The sequence below is a fragment of the Marmota flaviventris genome, chromosome 4 (genome assembly GCF_047511675.1).
Source record: "Marmota flaviventris isolate mMarFla1 chromosome 4, mMarFla1.hap1, whole genome shotgun sequence".
Lineage (NCBI taxonomy): Eukaryota > Metazoa > Chordata > Mammalia > Rodentia > Sciuridae > Marmota > Marmota flaviventris.
Window position 1 is genome coordinate 21992358 of NC_092501.1, and position 18508 is coordinate 22010865.

The 18508-nt window shown below is 38.8% G+C and overlaps 1 protein-coding gene across 4 annotated transcripts in view; it reads left to right on the forward strand.

Moving 5' to 3' along the window:
- The window catches only part of Sorcs1 (sortilin related VPS10 domain containing receptor 1), a 475560-nt gene that overhangs the window by 359740 nt on the left and 97312 nt on the right, over nt 1–18508 (forward strand). For all 4 annotated transcript variants that reach the window (XM_071610693.1, XM_027930015.3, XM_027930019.2 and 1 more), the window contains exons 7-9: nt 4062–4180; nt 6110–6199; nt 11462–11641. In XM_071610693.1, coding sequence (XP_071466794.1) covers nt 4062–4180; nt 6110–6199; nt 11462–11641 — 389 coding nt within the window. The remainder of the gene's footprint in view (nt 1–4061; nt 4181–6109; nt 6200–11461; nt 11642–18508) is intronic.

The following is an 18508-nucleotide window of genomic DNA, read 5'->3' on the forward strand; positions in this document are numbered from 1 at the left end:
AAATGTATACTTTGTCATTCTAAAGCCCAAAGACAGACTCATGTACAACTCAATTGCAGAATGCAGCATGGGTTGGAGGAACCCAGAACATGCTGGTCTCATAAGCCCAAAAGACTCTCCCTATCTACCAAACTGAGAGGTGTGGGACCAGCGATGGGTACACAGGTTGTCCAACCTCCTCACATTGCTGCTTTTCCTCTATTATTGAGATAAATGTTTTATTCATTTTTTCCTGAGCAGTCATGCATCTATTGATATCTATATATAAACAACTTGCCAAAAAAACAAAAAAGGGGACCCATAATGCACATATTGTGGTAACCTACTTTTTAAAAACTTTTATTTTGGAATAATTTCAGATAGAAAAGTTACTGAGATTGTTTAGAGTACATGTGCTCTCCACCCAGTTTCCTTCAGTGTTCACATTTTTATAACCTAAGGTATACCATTCAAAACTAAGAAATTCACTTTGGTGCCATACTATTAATGGGTAACTTCCTTTTATATAAAATTCAATACATATCCCTTCATAGTAGCAGAATTTTAATAGCCAACTATGCATGTCCCACATTTATTTAACTGTCCCTCTATTGGTCATTTTGTTTTATCTAATTAAATATATATATATATATATATATATATATATATATATATATATACACACATACACATACACACACACACATACACACATACACACACTTCCCTGTGATGAAAAACCAAGTGGCCACCTCCTTGCATACATCATTATTCCCTTAGAATTCACAGAGATGAAACTAAGACCAAAGGATAAGATTTTTAAGTATCTTGATCTCTATTGCCAGTTATCTCATAAAATATGAATTTATGGGTGTTTTCACTTGGGATTTAGGCATATCCCTTGATACTCTAATAGAAGCCAAAATATATTTGAGAAAAAAATTGGCCTGAAACTCGCTGAGATTTTTCATGCCACATAGTGTGGTAGAAATAAACCAAAGTTGGAGTCAGGCCAATCAAGTCAAAACCCCATACTGCCATTTCTATCAATCATGAGTTTTTGAGTTTTACTCTCCATATCTGAAAAATCAGTTGATATATCATAGTCCGCAGTGTTGTGATGATTAAATGAACCAAGTAAATGTGAACATCCTTTAGAATGTCTGGCACAGAGTTGCTCAACAAATGTTACTCAGTCCCTCAGATTTATAATTTCATATAGATGAGCTATGAATGTGATAAGTAAATGTTGGTGTTTTTCATCTTATGTTTGTTTGGGGCTCTATGATGACAATAATAAATTTTTAAGAAAGAAACTACTGGATACTATCACAAAAAAGATAAGGAATATATATCCATCAGGAAGCCCTAGTTATGCATCAGCTCTAAAATTACAGTGGAACTTGTAACTGGAGGCCCCAAAATTCCTGATCAAGAACCTTTGATTCAGTTAGCTTTGACCATAGTTTTTATTCAGTATCTCACGGAAGGAGAATCATAGCAGTAGGGCTTTCTGTCTGTCTTTCCCACTCATCATGTAAGCTTCATGCAAAGCTTGGCTTCTTCAGATTATCAAGACAGTAGAGCAGTTTGAACCACCACATTGAGACACAGTGTAGTCCAGAGGCAGAGGAGGCCTTCTGCTGTATCACCAGGTACCTCCTAGATTTAAATGCCCTCTTCTAAATCTAGGAATGCCAAGAGGACTAGGAAAACCCAGAGTGGACCTAAACCCAGTGGGATTCTTCCCTACTTATGCGATGTTCTGAGTCACAGGGAAGAAGGATGAGTCTGTCCAATACGTTTTTTTTTTTTTTTCCTCCCCAGCAAACGGAGAAGAATGGAGTTTGAGTAGGCCACTAACGGTACCTGATACAGAAATATAGTTACAGTATTCAAATTCAGCTTAACCAGTTTTGTTTAGGATCTGTTATGTGCCCAGGTTGATCTCATCATTGTGACAGATAGCAAAAGAGAAAGCAAGAATATTCTCATTATTGATATAATTGGTATTTGAACAAGTTTGAATTTCAAAACATTTAACATACGCATTATTCCATAATTAATCCTATCTATAAGTCAATCTGTTAGATAATTTATATTGTCATCCCTATTTAATAGATGAAGGAAGCAAGATTCAGGAAGGTGAAGAGATTTCTTTTGAACTAAGCAGCTAGTAAATGGCCACAGCAGAACTAAGCTCAGATCTCAAAGTCACAGATTTTCATCATCTCTGACCTCAAGGTACCTTTTGAGAAAATGAAGTAACTTAAAGGCATCAAAAAGGTCTAGTGGAGTGTGAAATTGTACAGACGTTGTGTGTTATGGGGGGGGGCATTTGGAGAAGAGATGAGCCCCAGTTATTGTTTTTAAGGAAAAATATCCTGAGTTATGCTCTAAAATGGAACCACAGGAAGGTCTGGGAAAAGTGACAGGAAAGAATCAGCAGAGGTCCTCTCTTTAGCTCAGCCTAGGAGGTGGTTTCACCAGGAGCAGATGGGGTACTTGGGAGCTACCCCCTACCCACAGAAGGCAGCAGGATGAGGAAGATGATGAGGAAAGCCCTATTTCTTCAGGTGCCTGTGAGCTTATCAGCAATTACATCTTCTTTGGTCAGATGGGGGCCAATCTGCATGCCGCCCCCTAGTGGCACTTCTTGTTGAGCATGGAATACCCGATGTGAAGGTGATCCTGAAAAACTCAACCCTGCTGATTTCCTTAAAATTACTTAGTTAATACTCTTGTCCTCTTCAATGTGCTACTGTCCATCCCCCTTGCATATAAGTTGTGGCCTTCATATATTTTCATTTAGAACAGATTTCTGCATGTGTCTTTAATTCTTAAAATCAAATTTACCCATTCATTTTTAATTAAAAATATATATTCCAATAAAGAGGTGTTGTTCAACATAGAATCATTTATTGCCTATTATGCCCCAGGAACTTAGGACTTGGGTAAATAAAAAAAGAAAAATAAAGTTACCTGTCTCCATGAAGATTGCATTCTAATTGGGAAAGGATACAGAAAAAAGCATTAACATTTGTTATTATGAGATATTCCATGGAGGGAATTAATGTGATGGCATATAATACAGAGCAGTCAGGGAAGATCCTTGGAAGTAACTGTGACCTGAAATCTAGAACCTTCTTTGGTAGCAGCCTGGGGAGAAGCACTGTAGGCAGAGACAAATAAAATGCCTCTGTTGTGGTGGAAAGTTTGGCCAAGTTCCTGAACATGAAATAGGCTGAATTAGAAGACTCACAGCAAGAAACAAAGAGATCAGTGTGGGAGGGAGAAGGAAGTTGGAGTGGTGGGCAGTGCAGATTTTGAATTTATTCTAGGTGCAATGAGGCAAAAGCCATTTTAAGTAAGAGCTGAAACTATCTGATTACATAGGGGTCAGAATAGTGAGCACTGAGAAATAAAAATAGCTTCCCCGATATCACCTCCTTCCAGCAATGGAGACGGAATTGATGTAAGAGTGATTTATCAATATGGAGACTGTGCTTAACAGGAGGTGTAATTTCTAGTGAGATCCAGGGCTCAGCTTACTCATCTATAAAAGTAAGAACAAAGTTTTTGACTCGTGGGAATCCCTCTATTCTGTTTGATTTCTAATTCTTAGAAGAAGCATATTTATATCATTAAAGAATCATTATTTGTAACAACAGCACTTCCACCTGAGATGGTTAATGACTTAATATGTTTCCCTAATTCTGTCAAAGGTGAGAGTATGGAGGGGAAGCCTGCTAAAGAGAAGAATGTAACTATGAAATCACAAGCATTATTTAATGTCAGTGTGGGAAAATATTTTCACTGGGCTTGGGGAAAAAAATTAAAGAACAGATATTTAGTATTCTGATATGGCAAGAGTTGGTGAGACCACAGGGAGAGGGCGATATTGGTAATTGCAAGGGAGTCGAAGAATAATGATAATAATCGTAACAAAAATGATAGCAATTACCAGTGTGAAGATTGGAGGTTTGTTTAAAGACATGGACATGGCAAGGGAAATACACACCATCTACCCTGACTCTAAAATGCTACATGTATACCTCCACCCCATTTTTTTCTTTTTTCAGATTCACAATACCTTACTTGCCGAATGCAGAACTGCACAGAAACCAACAGAAATAAACCTTTCCCAGGCTACATTGACCCAGACTCTTTGATTGTCCAGGATGATTATGTGTTTGTTCAGGTAAGAAAGATCCCACTTGTACTGATTGTCCCAAAGGCATTTCTCGCTCTTATTTCTGTCTATGTCACAGCGTTTCCACCTGCTCACATGGCTTATGAGTAAAAATGGAAGGAAGGGAGGGAGGAAAGAAGGAAAGAAGGAACATATGGAGTGGGAAGCTTCTGTACATGCTGATCCTCAGGCAATGTCTAGAGAACCACATCAGCGGGTCACAAAGGCACTACCTTGAAGCAGGAAGGTGGCCTCCAGAATGACACAGAGTTCCATTTGTCCCCTCATCTGATTTGTAGAGCAGCTCCCAGTCATTGCATATGACTGTGCAAATATGCCAGGCTCTTCTATCAGAGGAATACCAAGCTAGTCATCTCCTTCCTGGAACCAACTTAAGAGTAGGGAGAAAGGTGGGAAGGGAAAATGTGCTGCCTGGAGGTAGTGGGCAGCAGAGGCCAGAGTAAGAGTAATCAACCATTATTGTCAGGACTGAATGCAGTTAGGATAAAGAGACCTTGCATGAGATGTGCTCAGCCAGGTTTTTCACTTCCTAAGAAAGTGAAAGGAGGGAAACAGTTTCCTTAGTGGATAGAAGACACTGGGATTTAGTGTGTTTTGCTTCTCTGGAGCAATTAAGGAAAAGGTTAGTTCTGTAGGAACAATGCATTTAAATATTCAGTTATTGCTTTCCATTAATAATGACAAAGGTATAATTTCTAAATAGCTGATACATACTGTGTATCTGCACATATACATACGGACAAGAAATTTTGATTCAGAAAATTTAATCCCATGCTTTGAGGAAGGACTTTTTTTAAATGTTCCATATCAGCCTCTATAATTTTAAGTATTTCATAAATGATCACACACACACACACACACCATTTCCTTCTTTTTTAGGGAAATGAGTAATGAATACTCCCATAATTTCAAATGACATTCAAACAGTTATATACATTGGTCTGCCTAATTCATTTCTCTATCAGTGCTTCTCCCAGGAACCTTTCCTGGTCTCTAATAACTGCATCTAATCCACATTTGTAATTCACAAATCAAAATCAATTCAGCATTCATAGATAGTTTGCTATCTGTGCCACTATAAACATGACTCTCTAACCCACAAAGAGGACTAAGAGGCAATCTGCGCATAATGGCCAAGCAGATGATAACTTTCCTGTCACAATCCTGAGTGTCTGATGTACATTACCCCAAGTATTTGTTGACACTCTAAATATGCAAACTCTCACTGATGTTCTATGTCCAGGTATTCACATAGGTTAAGAGCAGCAATCAAGGAAAGAGATGCTGGCAGAGACTGTGCCCAGCCTGGTGCCTGTGCCTACGGGGAGAATATAACCCTTCTTTTTCTCTCTCCCACCCATCAGGATTCAAATTTTCCCAATTTCTTTCTAAAGAGTCCTAAAATAGATTTGGACCATGATCTTGGCTTGCCTTTCTGCCTAGCATGCCGGTGTTTCTGTCTATGGGATGTGCCCACAGTCATCAGTGTGACTTCATCAAAAGGGACCCTGGTGCCCAGAGATGTGAGGCTCCCCTTCCACTATTCAACCAGAGCCATTTCCTTCTGGTATGGCAAAGGCACCTGTTATAGGGCTGGAGAGCTGGGCTGGAGCTGATACACTCTAAGGCTTATATCATTTGGAAACAAAAAAATAAACCTGAGAATGTTTTCTGGCTTCTGAGCTACAGTACAAATTAAAAGAATTATATTTTTGTACAGTGGGTTCACTTTGGGCCTCTGACTAATACACATACCGTATGTTGGCTGATTTTTAAACTAAATGCCAATTCTTTACACTTGCCTGCACGGGCATCCATTCTGCTGCGTGGGCAACCAACTCCTTCCATTCAGGTAGCACTTCTGTGACCTGCGACCTTTATGGTAGCTCCTCTTACCATCTTGTTTTTATAATACAGCTGACGTCAGGAGGAAGACCACATTACTACGTGTCCTACCGGAGGAATGCGTTTGCCCAAATGAAGCTTCCGAAATACGCTTTGCCCAAGGTATATATACCCTGATTGGTTTCTTCCATTTCACTGCTTTCTCTAATTCATATTGTCCTGCCTCCACTCTGTTCTTGGAGACCTTTTCAGCCTCTCACAGTCAAATCTTTCTTATCACCCCACCTCTGTTTCTCAAGCTGGACTTGCCTTACTTTCTTGTTTGCCAGTGTTGCTCCTTCTGTTCTCTCTTGGTGCCCGCCCCCCCATCAATCCCTTCCTTTCTTTCATTATCTCTCTGGAATTCTTGCTTTAGGAGCATCCAAATAAATTAATGGTTTGCTTTTGCTTTTCATTAGTAATGATTTTAACAGTATGCCTTGGTTTTTTCTATAAAGACAGAAACAATTTATTTGGATTCATTGTATATCAGCTCAACATGTGCGACTCATTTCTATCCCATTTTATTGTTACTATTTGTTTATTGAGAGGTGTTGCAATCACATGACAGCATTATTTCTCAATGGGATTTACTAAATGGGATAGTCTTTAGAGTTCTGAAGCACAGCTAATTTTTTAGACTTCCCCAAACATTCCCCTTTGAACATAGTGGTATTGGGAAGTTAAAGACCCTCAACCACTGGCAACCCCAGGCAATCTTTCCGGAAACACTAAAAAACTACGTTGATACGGAGCGCCACCTAGTGGAGGTCAAACTGATGTGGGCATTCAGAGCTGCCTGTTTGAGAGAGCTCCTATGTATTTTAAGTACCCAACTTGTTAATGTACTGGCGCTTAATCTTAGAACAAGGGAGGTACATGTGTAAAATGTTTAAGAAGGGGATTTTGAAGGTTTAAATAGAATTATAGGTGGACTTTGAGAAAACCTAATGAACTTTTTTTTTTGATTGGATGTTCAACACAGTCTCTTTCTCTTTTATTTTCATCCTCTGACTTTGTAGTATGCCACCTTCAGCCAATACAGGTATCTGGACAAGAAATTATGTGACAGACCTAGTACAGGGGCATAGCAGGTCTTCTCTCCCTGGAGAGCAATGATAACAAGTTGCTGACTTCTCTAGGCAGAATCTCTTAGGGGGCACCCACTCTACCCCTTATCCTAACACTGAACGGGGGGATGAAAGACCCAGCCATTAGAGGTGATAAGGCACATTGAATTGCACTATTAACTCCAAGGATCTATCTTCATGAGAGCAGCTATTATTATTTTCAGCTGCTAAGAGATCAATGACTGTTGTAATTGCCCAGGCCCATGTGTCTGTGTTGGAATACACATTTAAGCACTTCTTCTCTTGATTTGACTTAACTTTTTTTTTTCTTTAATAAGGTAAGAACTTACAACATTGAAGTTTTGCCTTAGAAGAAAATTGGATGAAGTTTGTTTGTAACAGGAAGACAGAGTGTTGTTAAATTGCACTCAATAATCTATTAGAAAGGTTCTTGAAAGAGATGAACATATTACCTCAGTAGATAAAACAACAGTTTCCCTCCTAGTGCTGAAATAAATTGTGATTTCTCTGACCCCCCCCCCCCCAAAAAAAAAATGAAATAGTTGACTTGCAAGATTTGTACCTTTGAAAATAAGAATTACACTCATGTGGAATTGAGACCAGATCAAGAAACTGCGGCTTCGAGGTACTCACTAGGGCTCATCCTGGGGTGAATGTACTCTTTGAGTAAACTAAATCTGAGCCAAAACCAAATGCTATTTGCCAAAGACTTGAGGCTAGAACTAAAGTCTTTGGGCACCCAAGCTAGTGTCTTTTATACATATTTTATTTCTTTAAATGTAAATTAATAACTTCTATTGTTAAAACATAGCAGCACTGTCCTTCCCTCAAATGTGATATATCACCAGGGGCATGGAGAGTAAAAGCCTATTGACTTCAGGAATCCCCAACATGATAGTTTAAAATCAAAGAAGCTTGTGTGGACCCATAGCTGGGAGATTTGGAAGAAAGACATTTTGCATTGCTTGGTCACAGCCATCATGCAGATCATTGCTGACAGTGGCCTCCAGTAGCATGCAGCCAATCTGGAAGGAAAAGCTCTACTCTGAATCCAAATTGGCTATCTGTCCCCTCCCTCTGCTCTTCCGAATGAGTGTGTTCATGGCTCAGGCTCCTTTGAGCACTAAGGATAAAATGCAGTGTCTCATTTATCCTGTCCCCACAGAAAATGGGAGCTGATGTACAAATGAATGGATTATTGAGTCCAGGTGTGTTGTATTATATAAAGCAATGAGGTGCTCCATACAATCCCATTAGACCTTCAAAAAGGAGGAGAAGTGATCTGTGGCAAAGGCCCATATATTTCCTGGCCTTCATCCGATCCAAGGCTGATGGGACTTTAAAGGAAGGAAGCTCGTTGCTGACCAAAGGAATTGAGACAAACCAGCACGTTCATGCTCAAATCTTCTTTAATCACCTATTGCCATTTGTCAACTCTTAAAAACCAGAGTTACCCATAACCATGTTTACAAATATATATATATATATATATATATATATATATATATATATAATGGTGAAGAATAACCAGGGAGCGAGTTGGGTAAATTTTAATGTTGCCATTACCATTAAGAGCATGTGGTCCTCTAGATCAGAGAGACATAGTGACAATCTTCCTTCGCTTGACTTACTGGGGGCTCATTCTGAGCTACTCAAGTGAGATAAATGAGGCAATACATACGAAAGTGCTTGGAGCATTTCGGAGGACAGATACTCTATAAAAGCAAGGTAATATTATTATTAGTATGGATCTGGTTGTCACCATGGTGGAAGATCGATGTGTACCAGGGTGCAGGGGGGCACGGAGGCTGTTTGATTCGCAACAGAAGACCCAGATGGGAACCTGGATCTGTCACTAACTTGCTTTGAAACCTTGGGTGGCTGATTTGTCAATTTTTCTTTTCTTCATTTTTTTTTAAAAATAAGGCGCTTAGATTTAAAAAATTATTTTCTCAAATGTGTTACTCAGAATAAAATGTCCTCAGTGATGTTCTGCAAAAATTTGGTCCTATGATAATATAAATTTAAAGGAATAGACTCCATTATATGTTCCTACCCTAGAGACTAACAGGAGCTCACTGGTATGCTGAAGAACCTTGAATGTACTCTCAGCAAGAAAGATCTTTAATTCAGCATTAATTCAGAATTTTACCAAAGAGCCCCTACTTTCCTTTTTACATCTTATTAAAAACCAACAATGCTGTTTTCCTACAGATCAGTTATTAAAAATGCTTTAATAGAAAAGGTATAAGATCCTGTGTTAGTCTAAAATCATGTGACTCCGTGAAAAAGAAAGAACACATTTTCCTGAAGACAAGGAAGATTTAGGCAAGATGGAAAAAGAAAGGTGACATTTAAATATGTTTGGCTTTTTAATTGAAACATTTAAGACCAACATCGTTTTTAAAAAGGCTATTCAATGTAATTAGAGTGGATGAGGAGAAAGAGATATGTTCTCAGCCCATGTCTAGAGATGAAAATTTTAATCTACTATCATTATGTGACAGATTCTCTTAAGTCACCTGGAACTTGATGCATCTGTGCTTCAGTTTCAAATCCACAAAACAAGCCTCTCTGCAAGGTGGGATTCTATAGATGATCTGCTTTTGTTCCCCAATCAAAGATTATTTAATGTTTATAGCAAGGCTCACAGAAATTCTCCTGTGCAAATATTCACTCCAAAGGCACAGACATATAGATATACTAGGACCAGTTTACTCTTGAAATAGAGTAATTTGAATTTGGGGATTATATTATACTGTTGAAGGAAGGAAACATGAACTGGGAGTAGTTTTTTTGACAATTTTAAATGCCAGGGTAAGGACTCTGGTCTTAGCCTTATAGAGAATGGGGAGCCATAGAGGGTTTGTCCCTCAGTGGACAAAGGAAGGACAACCCTGGGGCTCATTTGCACAGCTAATTTCATTAGAAAGAAAACATTTGGATGAACCACCTTTTGTTGAGAGCATTAGTGAAGACAAAATAGAAAAGCCAACTCACTTTGCCCGATCAACAAGGGGGATAACAGTGGTCCCTTAACTGAAAATAGCTACCATTTATAGAGCATATGCTAAGTAATGGGCACTATTATAAGTGTATTAACACTTAATAACTACTTTTATCTTCACAGTGCTATTTTTATCTCTATTTTGCAGGTGAAAATTCTGAGCACAGAGTTCCACCTGCATGGCTGAATTAAAGAGCCAAGATTTGAATTCCAGTTACAAGGGAGGGGGTGATAGCTCAGTGGCACAGCACTTGCCTAGCATGCCTGAGGCCCAGGGACCCAGCTTTGCAGGGAAAAAAAAAAAAAAGAAAAATAACTCAAGCGACAATGAAAAATTTAGTATAGAGGTGAAGGAGAACTTTCCAGCACTAGGATTGTTACTAAGGAATGATAGCCAGATCTCCTGAAGTGTCTGAGGACAGAGCCAGGTCCATTTCTGAAGATTTGAGAGAGAACATAAAGGCCAAGAATCTTTCCACATTTTTCTTCTACCCTTGTGATATGTATAGCTTCGTATTTGGAAACTTTTTTTTTTCCCTTTGTTTTTATTTTTAATTTTTGGAAGTTGTATTGTGTCTACTGATTTGGGAAAAATAAAAGGCAGCTGAGAGCGTGTGAACAGGTATCCCCTAAAAGAGACAGGGACCCTTGGTTGGGGATGGCAAGCTCTTGTCTGTGTTGGAATCCACTTCTATAGAGTTCTGAACAAGGGGAAAGGGTTTGGAATTTCACCCAGATGCAGCTGCCCCCTGCTTATTATTAAAGGATCTTATTGAGATGCATATTTTGATTTCATAAATGGGCCCTGAAGTTCTGTGTATCTAACAAGCTTGCAGATGGCATCCATTTTCTGAGTCTGTGGACCTTGGTAAGAGATGAAGGGTTTTCTGTTTTCTCTCTATTCCTGCAGACTTTCCTCATATTTGCCTCACATAAGCTTTACCATGTTTAAACTTGACAAATATATCAGAATGATTGGTTCTCCATAGTCATATATATTTAAGACAGTATTCTTCAAATTATCTAATGAGGACATTAAATTATAACTGAGCCACTAAGCATCTCTCTTATTTTCTCATGACCTTACTGCCTGACCTCCCACATGACAAAGAAAATATATGATTAACCCTTATCTAATTGTTATTTTTATATATGCAAATGGATGCTCTCTGTCTTTCATCAAAATGCTAATTCTGATATACTTCAGTAGATCCCAAGCTTATTAGATGCACGCCAGTTAACGCATAAAACTCTTCTTCCCTCTTCAATTCCTGTATCTTCCTGCAGGATATGCATGTCATTAGCACAGATGAGAACCAAGTGTTTGCAGCAGTCCAAGAATGGAACCAGAATGATACCTACAACCTCTACATCTCAGACACCCGCGGTGTCTACTTCACATTGGCCTTGGAGAATGTCCAGAGCAGCAGAGGTCCTGAGGGTAACGTCATGATTGACCTCTATGAGGTATGTCACCAGGTACATGTGGTCGCTGAGCCATAGCAGTGGCTGGACTGGCCAAGGAAGAGCCAGCGCCAGCCGTTGGATCATTTTATTACTGTTTCCATGTGCAGTCTCATTGCACTTGGGAGTTGAAGGGATTTATGGGATGTTCTTGTTAGTTAATTTGCAATCCACAGAACTCTCTGGGAGGCATTCTCTTTTTGACCAAGTCTGCAAGATGTGAAGGCCCAAAGAGGACTTGGAGAGTGTCTGGGTAGATAGACAATGAAAGTGTTTGCATAAGTGTGTTCCACACATGGCCATTTGAAAATAGTTTGACGAGGCCAACAGGGTGCTGCGAGAAGAACCAGTGGGCAGAACTCCTTTATCTCTCTCTGAAGAGTGAAAGAGACAGGGACATCTTGGCATGACATCAGAGCACACTTTTTAACTCAGTGACTTCCCCTGGCTAATGATCTTCCTCTTCCTGGACCAGAATGTGAGATAAGATTAAGAGGTTTTTTTCCCTCCCAAATCTGGGAAAAGTAATTTAACAAACCACAACAAAACCAGAGCTTTCTGGATTCCCCAAGGGAACTAAGGCTCTTCATTCCTCAAAATAATACAAATTCAAAATAAATTCATACACTTTGGATCAACCAGTTTTGAGACAAACACCAATGCTTTAATTGCCTTTTAAGGCACAGTTAGGTAGAAATAAAGCTAGTATTGGGGGTTGTATTTTAGCATTTGCCAGTCATATCATGCACTAAGAAGAATTTATAATGGGTTATAATGTGTCATTTTAAAACATGCAGGATTTGGAAAATATTATCATACCTATATTCTATCTGAGAAAAAAAATCTAAAATGGATTTAAATATGTAGTATCCTAATGTCACAATCATTTGGTGGAGGGTAAATTCAGACTTTCAAGTAGTTGTTTGTATAATAAGAAGCAAGGGAGTTATATCCAGGATGAAAGAAACCAATTTCACTTACAAAACTCAAGCCCATCATTGTAATTCCTCTTAGTGTTTTCTGTTTTCCTTCCCCTTCAGGAACTCCTAGAGATGTCTTCTAGGAACTAGAATTCTCTGTATGTATAAAGGCTGGTTAACAAATGGTCTGCCCAATTCATTGCCCAAGTATTTATGATGCAATTATGACAGACTAGCAAGGGACATGATTTGTGTGTGTGTATTTAGAAAAAATGTACTGCAAACTTTTCCACTTTCTCTCCTGCCCATGTTTCAGGTAAATATAGTGTCTTACATCTCAGCCTCAAATCGAACATGTATTCTGGAAAACATTTACATACTCTGGTTATTTAGTTTCAAATTCCCTTTGGATGAAATTTAATTTAGAGTATAGATTTTAGATTCAGGTTACCTGGGTGAAAACCCTTGCTATACCATTTGTTTGTAGTTTTGAGCCAAATCTATACTCTCTCAGCCACAGTGTCCTTGTTTAAAATATGGAGATAAAACACAGGACCTCCAGGATGGAATCTCTCTGAGAATGAAATGAGTTAATCCTTGTACGTGTTGAGTACACTACCTGGAATACGGTAATGCTCAACAAAATGTAGATGACATAATTAATATATTCCAAAGAGTCTAAACATCAATATAATCTTGTATTCTTATAGTCTTCAAATATGCTCTCATTGTTTAAATGTTCAATACATTTCCATTATTTTGGATTTCTACTTCTTCTCATATTGCAATTAGCATTATGACCATATGTCCTTTTTTTTTTTTTTTTGACACAAACTAGTTGACTAGTATAAATTGTCACATTGCTTTCCTCCTTTGTAAATGCCCCGTGGACATTTAAATTTGAAGTGTGTCTTGTTGAAATACCACACATTCTCTTCCCTGGATCCAGAATTTACAATGGAAGTGTCTTCAGGTGTCCAGCTGTTGTGATATCACACCAGCTGCCCCAGCCTAATCACCCAGGGTGCTTTCTTGGGTCTGGTTTTGTCTTTGGTCTCTGGAGTACATTTTCTGATTTTTCAGGTAGCTTCCTGATTATTCTCTCCTCTTTTATCAAGTCCATTCAAAATAGAGTTTCCTGATAAATTTTGTTTTCTTCCAGAAGTAAAGACCATTTTAATTGGTCCCTTGATAATGGGAAAGATGACAGATCTGAGCAGGAATGACTTTGCAATGTCTTGTTATTTGCGATTGTTTTCATGGATTGTTTTCTGAATTCAAATGTTGGCATTGGTATGGAATTAGAATAGGAAGCAGGGTGACCTCTGGACATGGCAAACATTTCCTTGTTAATCCTGCAGTTCCCCTTTGTGTCTCTCTTGCAGTTGACTCTCTGTAGGGAAACTGCTGCCTCTGATTATCATCACTTTGAGCAGTGGTGTGACTGTATTATGTAAAGGTGTTCTGCATCCTGGGGCCAGGAGCGAAGCATCTTTGTTTTATTAGCCTGACAGTTCACAGCAACTTGAATTGAAATTGATGTGATCAGAACGGCAGTGCCATATCTGCTGATTACCTAGATACAAAGAATATTGGCGGACACGGAGCCTGGCACAAATGTTCCCTTAAATCTGATTGTTCTGGCTAGCAGGAAGCTGAAAGCCATCCAGCATGAATTTCCCAGTAGAGTTGCAATGAATGATGAGAGCTTAGAGATAAATGAAAAGTAAGAAAATCCATACATGAGTTATTAAGGAACAGAGATGAGCATCATAAGAGATGGGGGAGACAGGGATGGAATATACGGAGTGCACGTCTGCTCACATTTGGGGGTGACTAAAGAGGATGCCATTCATTGTTTATATGCTTCTGCATGCCAGTCACCTGCTGTTTCTGTACCTGCATTCTCTTGAAGCTATTTTAACAGAGGTGAACTGTTTCAGCTATGAGCGTGTAGATGGGTCCATATCTCAGGAATCTACATTGTTGATGGGTCCTTATGGGAAATGCAGAAGGAAGCAAAAGTCTCATTGAAACCATTTTGTTTGCACATACATTAGAACCTGGTTACTCCATCCTTTACTCTAGCACTACATATGTATAGGGAATGAGATGGGAAAATGTTGAGGACAAAGTGTTGGGGAACAATCTCCTGTGGTTTAATTATTAAAATTCCAGAATTTTCTCTTGAGTGTGAATTTGATATTGAACATGTCCCTTGTTTAAGATGGTGAAGAAATGTGAGCCAGAAAAGTTGGCTACAGATAAAACATGTTAGAAATGTTTTTGGTTGTTGTAGATGAGACATAATAATAATAGCAAATATTTTGGGGTGGAAATTTTGTACAAAGCACTGTGGAAATAATCTTCCATAACTATATCATTCAATCCACATTTGAACTTTGGAATATAGAGGGACTATAATCACTCTCCTCTCATTAAGTAAATAGAGGTTGAGATAATATATCCATTTTTGCAAGGATTCAAAGCTAGTTTGTGACAGAATTAGGACCTAAATCCGAGAGTCGGTAAACTCCTCACTATGAAATATTGTTTCTTCCCTGAAAGATTAGTATCTGCACTTGTTTCTGATTGCAGATGAGTAATGGCATCAAGATTGAAAGACATTACAGGGCAGGAAAATTGCATTAGACTTTGCCTAGCAGTGCAAGAAACCATACAGGAAGAAGAAAACTATCTGAGGGAATATTTAATATGAAGAGAATCAGCAGTTGATGACTCCAGACCTATACACTACCTTCAGAAGCAAGTCCTGACTTATAAGGCAGTACTTACACAGGGCTCCAAATTTTTGTGTGGTGGATGCATGTGTGTAAGAAAAGCCTGGAAGCAAGTTGTCCTAAGACATTGCTATTCCTGAATAGCTCAAAAGTTCCTGTAGCATTGTATGAGTTAAATAACAGAAGACAGCATGCTTGATGGTGGCCAGAGCGAAAGGGATGTGATGAGTGTGTCTGAGACATGTGATTCCAGTGTATTTGGGTGGTGTGGATGATGAAAGGGAATCTGACAGCTTTGGACAATATCTTCCCTCCTTTGGGAAGGGAATATTAATTAATGATGATGAAGAGCCCTTTGGCTTAATGGGCAATGACAGTTCACCCAAGCTGAGTGGGAAAGGTTGTGTTAGGAGTGAAGCCACCTGGCTGACAAATTCAGAATGCACAAGAATGTGGGTGAATGGATGAGCCATGGCATGCATCAGGAAAGCCATAACCAGTGAGCAGGATGCCATAGCATCTTTAGCACATTATGTATGTCCTGTCTTTAAAAGAGAAAACTCAACAGTCCCAGTACTGCTGATGTGACTTCTTGAAGAAAAACTACCTCTTACAAGATAGGAAAGAATGCTGTCCAATCAAGACATCCTTATTACAGGATGTAGAACAGGTTCCTGTCTCTCCAGGAGGAGAGTGTCTTTTGATCAGGGGAATAGGGGAAGAAAGAACATTTAGACCTTTTTTTTTTTTTTTTTTTTAATCAAGTAAGTTCTCTGGTTGCAGAGGCAACCCTGACTGCTTCTGAGTACGTGTCTCTTCTGGCTGAGATCTTCTCTTTAGAAGATAAAAATATCCCATCACAAAGCCCAAAGAAATGACAGTTATGAAAATGCTCTCTTTCTTGCCACACTTTTTCATCTGTTTTTAATTCTCCTCAAATTTTGACACTTAGGATTTTTGATTTAAGTTGAGAGAGTGGAAATAATCATCTCTCAATCACCATCAGAATAGAAATAAGGAAAATACCAGCCGAAGGCTGCTCTCAACATTACCTCTACATGAACCATTGGTGCAGGGGACAACCATCTAGAGAGTGAATCAAAAAAAAATGAGGAAGGTATGTGAGGTTCTTCCTTTAAATCAAAGAAATCCCAACATCTAGCACATTCTCATTCTCAAAAAAAAAGAAAGAAAGAAAGAAAGAAAATCTGTTGAATAAAGGTACAGTGGCTTAGACAGTCTAGGTGTTTTATCCTCAGTGCTTAGGAGAGTACATGATACACAGTAGATGCTCAGAAAATATTTACTGAATGACTGTTGAGTACATTACTGAAGGATGACTAAAGGGTATTTTCCTATAATCATGATATCCCGATATGATATTTCTCTCATGATACTCAGGTAAGAGAAAAGTTTGAAAAAATAATATAGCCACAGTGTTATGAACTCTAGAGTTAGACTAAAAATGGAGTCCACATCTAAGCTTCTCTGGCTGAATGACATTAGGTAAGTGATTGTCCACATCTGAGCCTTGGTTCAATCATCAGCACAATGAGGATAAGTGACTCTTCCGCTCAGAGTGCACCGAGAGACCCAGGAGCTCATGTTTGCAGGAGCCTTTCATGAAATGTCTCGTTATTTATTAGCACTCAGTAAATTTATGTTATTTTTGTAGTTGTTACATCTTCTAATGCAGAACTCTTACTTCCTATTTTATGAAAACAAAATTGGGGCTCCTTGGACAAAGTGACTTTACCTTTAATAATTTTAAAGAAGCAATATGGTGAAGTGAACAGCAATCCAAAGGCTATATTAAGATTGGAAACTGTAATGTAAGAGTTCATAAAAGAAGACGAAGTTGAATTAACTTGTGATAAGAAAGAGTACAAGAAGAGTCTACGGGAAGATTGTCATCCATAAGAAGATTCTACAGTTGTTGAGACCAAGATATAACCATGTATATGCAAAACAAGATGAAGAACAGAGAAATGTTAGAGACAATCAAGATGAAAAGAGGTTCTTATTTTTGGGAAAGGGTTATAGAGCTGGATCTTGAGGTAGAGGTAGAGACCCATCGAGAAGTTGTCTGAGAAATTTGGGGTTGGCCTATAAGCATGAAGAGAGCAAGAGAAAAGAAGAAACAGCACTGTATGATGCTCATGCTCAGATACAGTAAATGTTTGAAGTTCTCTCTACTAGGTTGAGGTTTGAGCTACTGCATATTCGTATTAAAAAACTAGTAAAAATGATTGCTTGGCTTCTATAATATTAAAAAACAAGAAATAATTTTTCATGATCTTTGAGATTTCTCTTACCCAATTCATCCATATGAGAAGTGAAGAGAGAACAGTAGCTTCCCAAGACACCAGCCCTCTTGGAAGTCTTTCTGTAGAATTCAGTGGCATAAAAGTTAACAGCCCTTTCCCCAAAGGAAGATGAGCTTCCACCAGTGTGCTGAACCCTTTTCAAAGGAGTGTCTTTGCTGGAAATGCTGTGTCCACGTGAAGGCAGAACTTCTGCTGGGAATACTACATTTCCCCACCCTTGCCATCCTTCAGTTTTACTCAATTCTTTTTTAAAAATTTTTTATAGTTGTAGATGGACAGAATGCCTTTATTTTCATTGCTTATTTTTATGTGGTGCTGAGGATCCAACCCAGTGCCTCGTGCATGCTAGGCAAGTGCTCTGCCACTGAGCTATAGCCCCAGCCCCTTACTCAATTCTTAAACATGCATGTAGTGTGGGCACAGAAGGAGGTCATCTGGCAATATAAACATGTTCTTTCATCCTCAGTGGGACCCCCCACCTTATATACACCCACAAACACCCATGCATACCCACACAATTTCACATTTGGGACCCTTTTGAGATCCATAGGCCTGCAATGAGAAGGAACACAAAAGGCATTATGAGATCTTATTAAAAAAGCATTAGAAGAAAGTATCTCCTGCATAAATAAGGTTGCAGTGAGAAACACAGATGGATTGATCAAGCCCAGAGGCAGAGCAGAGTGAGTGGCACAGAACCTAGGAGCAGGGCTGACCATTTTTGCATACCAGGCTAGAGAGCAAGACAATAAAAGACACCTCAAATGGAAAAGTGCCTTGGCTATAAGAGGGGAAATAAACAGACTCTCTCCAAATATAGCCCCTGTTGATACACATTCCCTCTACTTTGCCAAGTTTTTATTCCTCAAGATAAACCTGAAG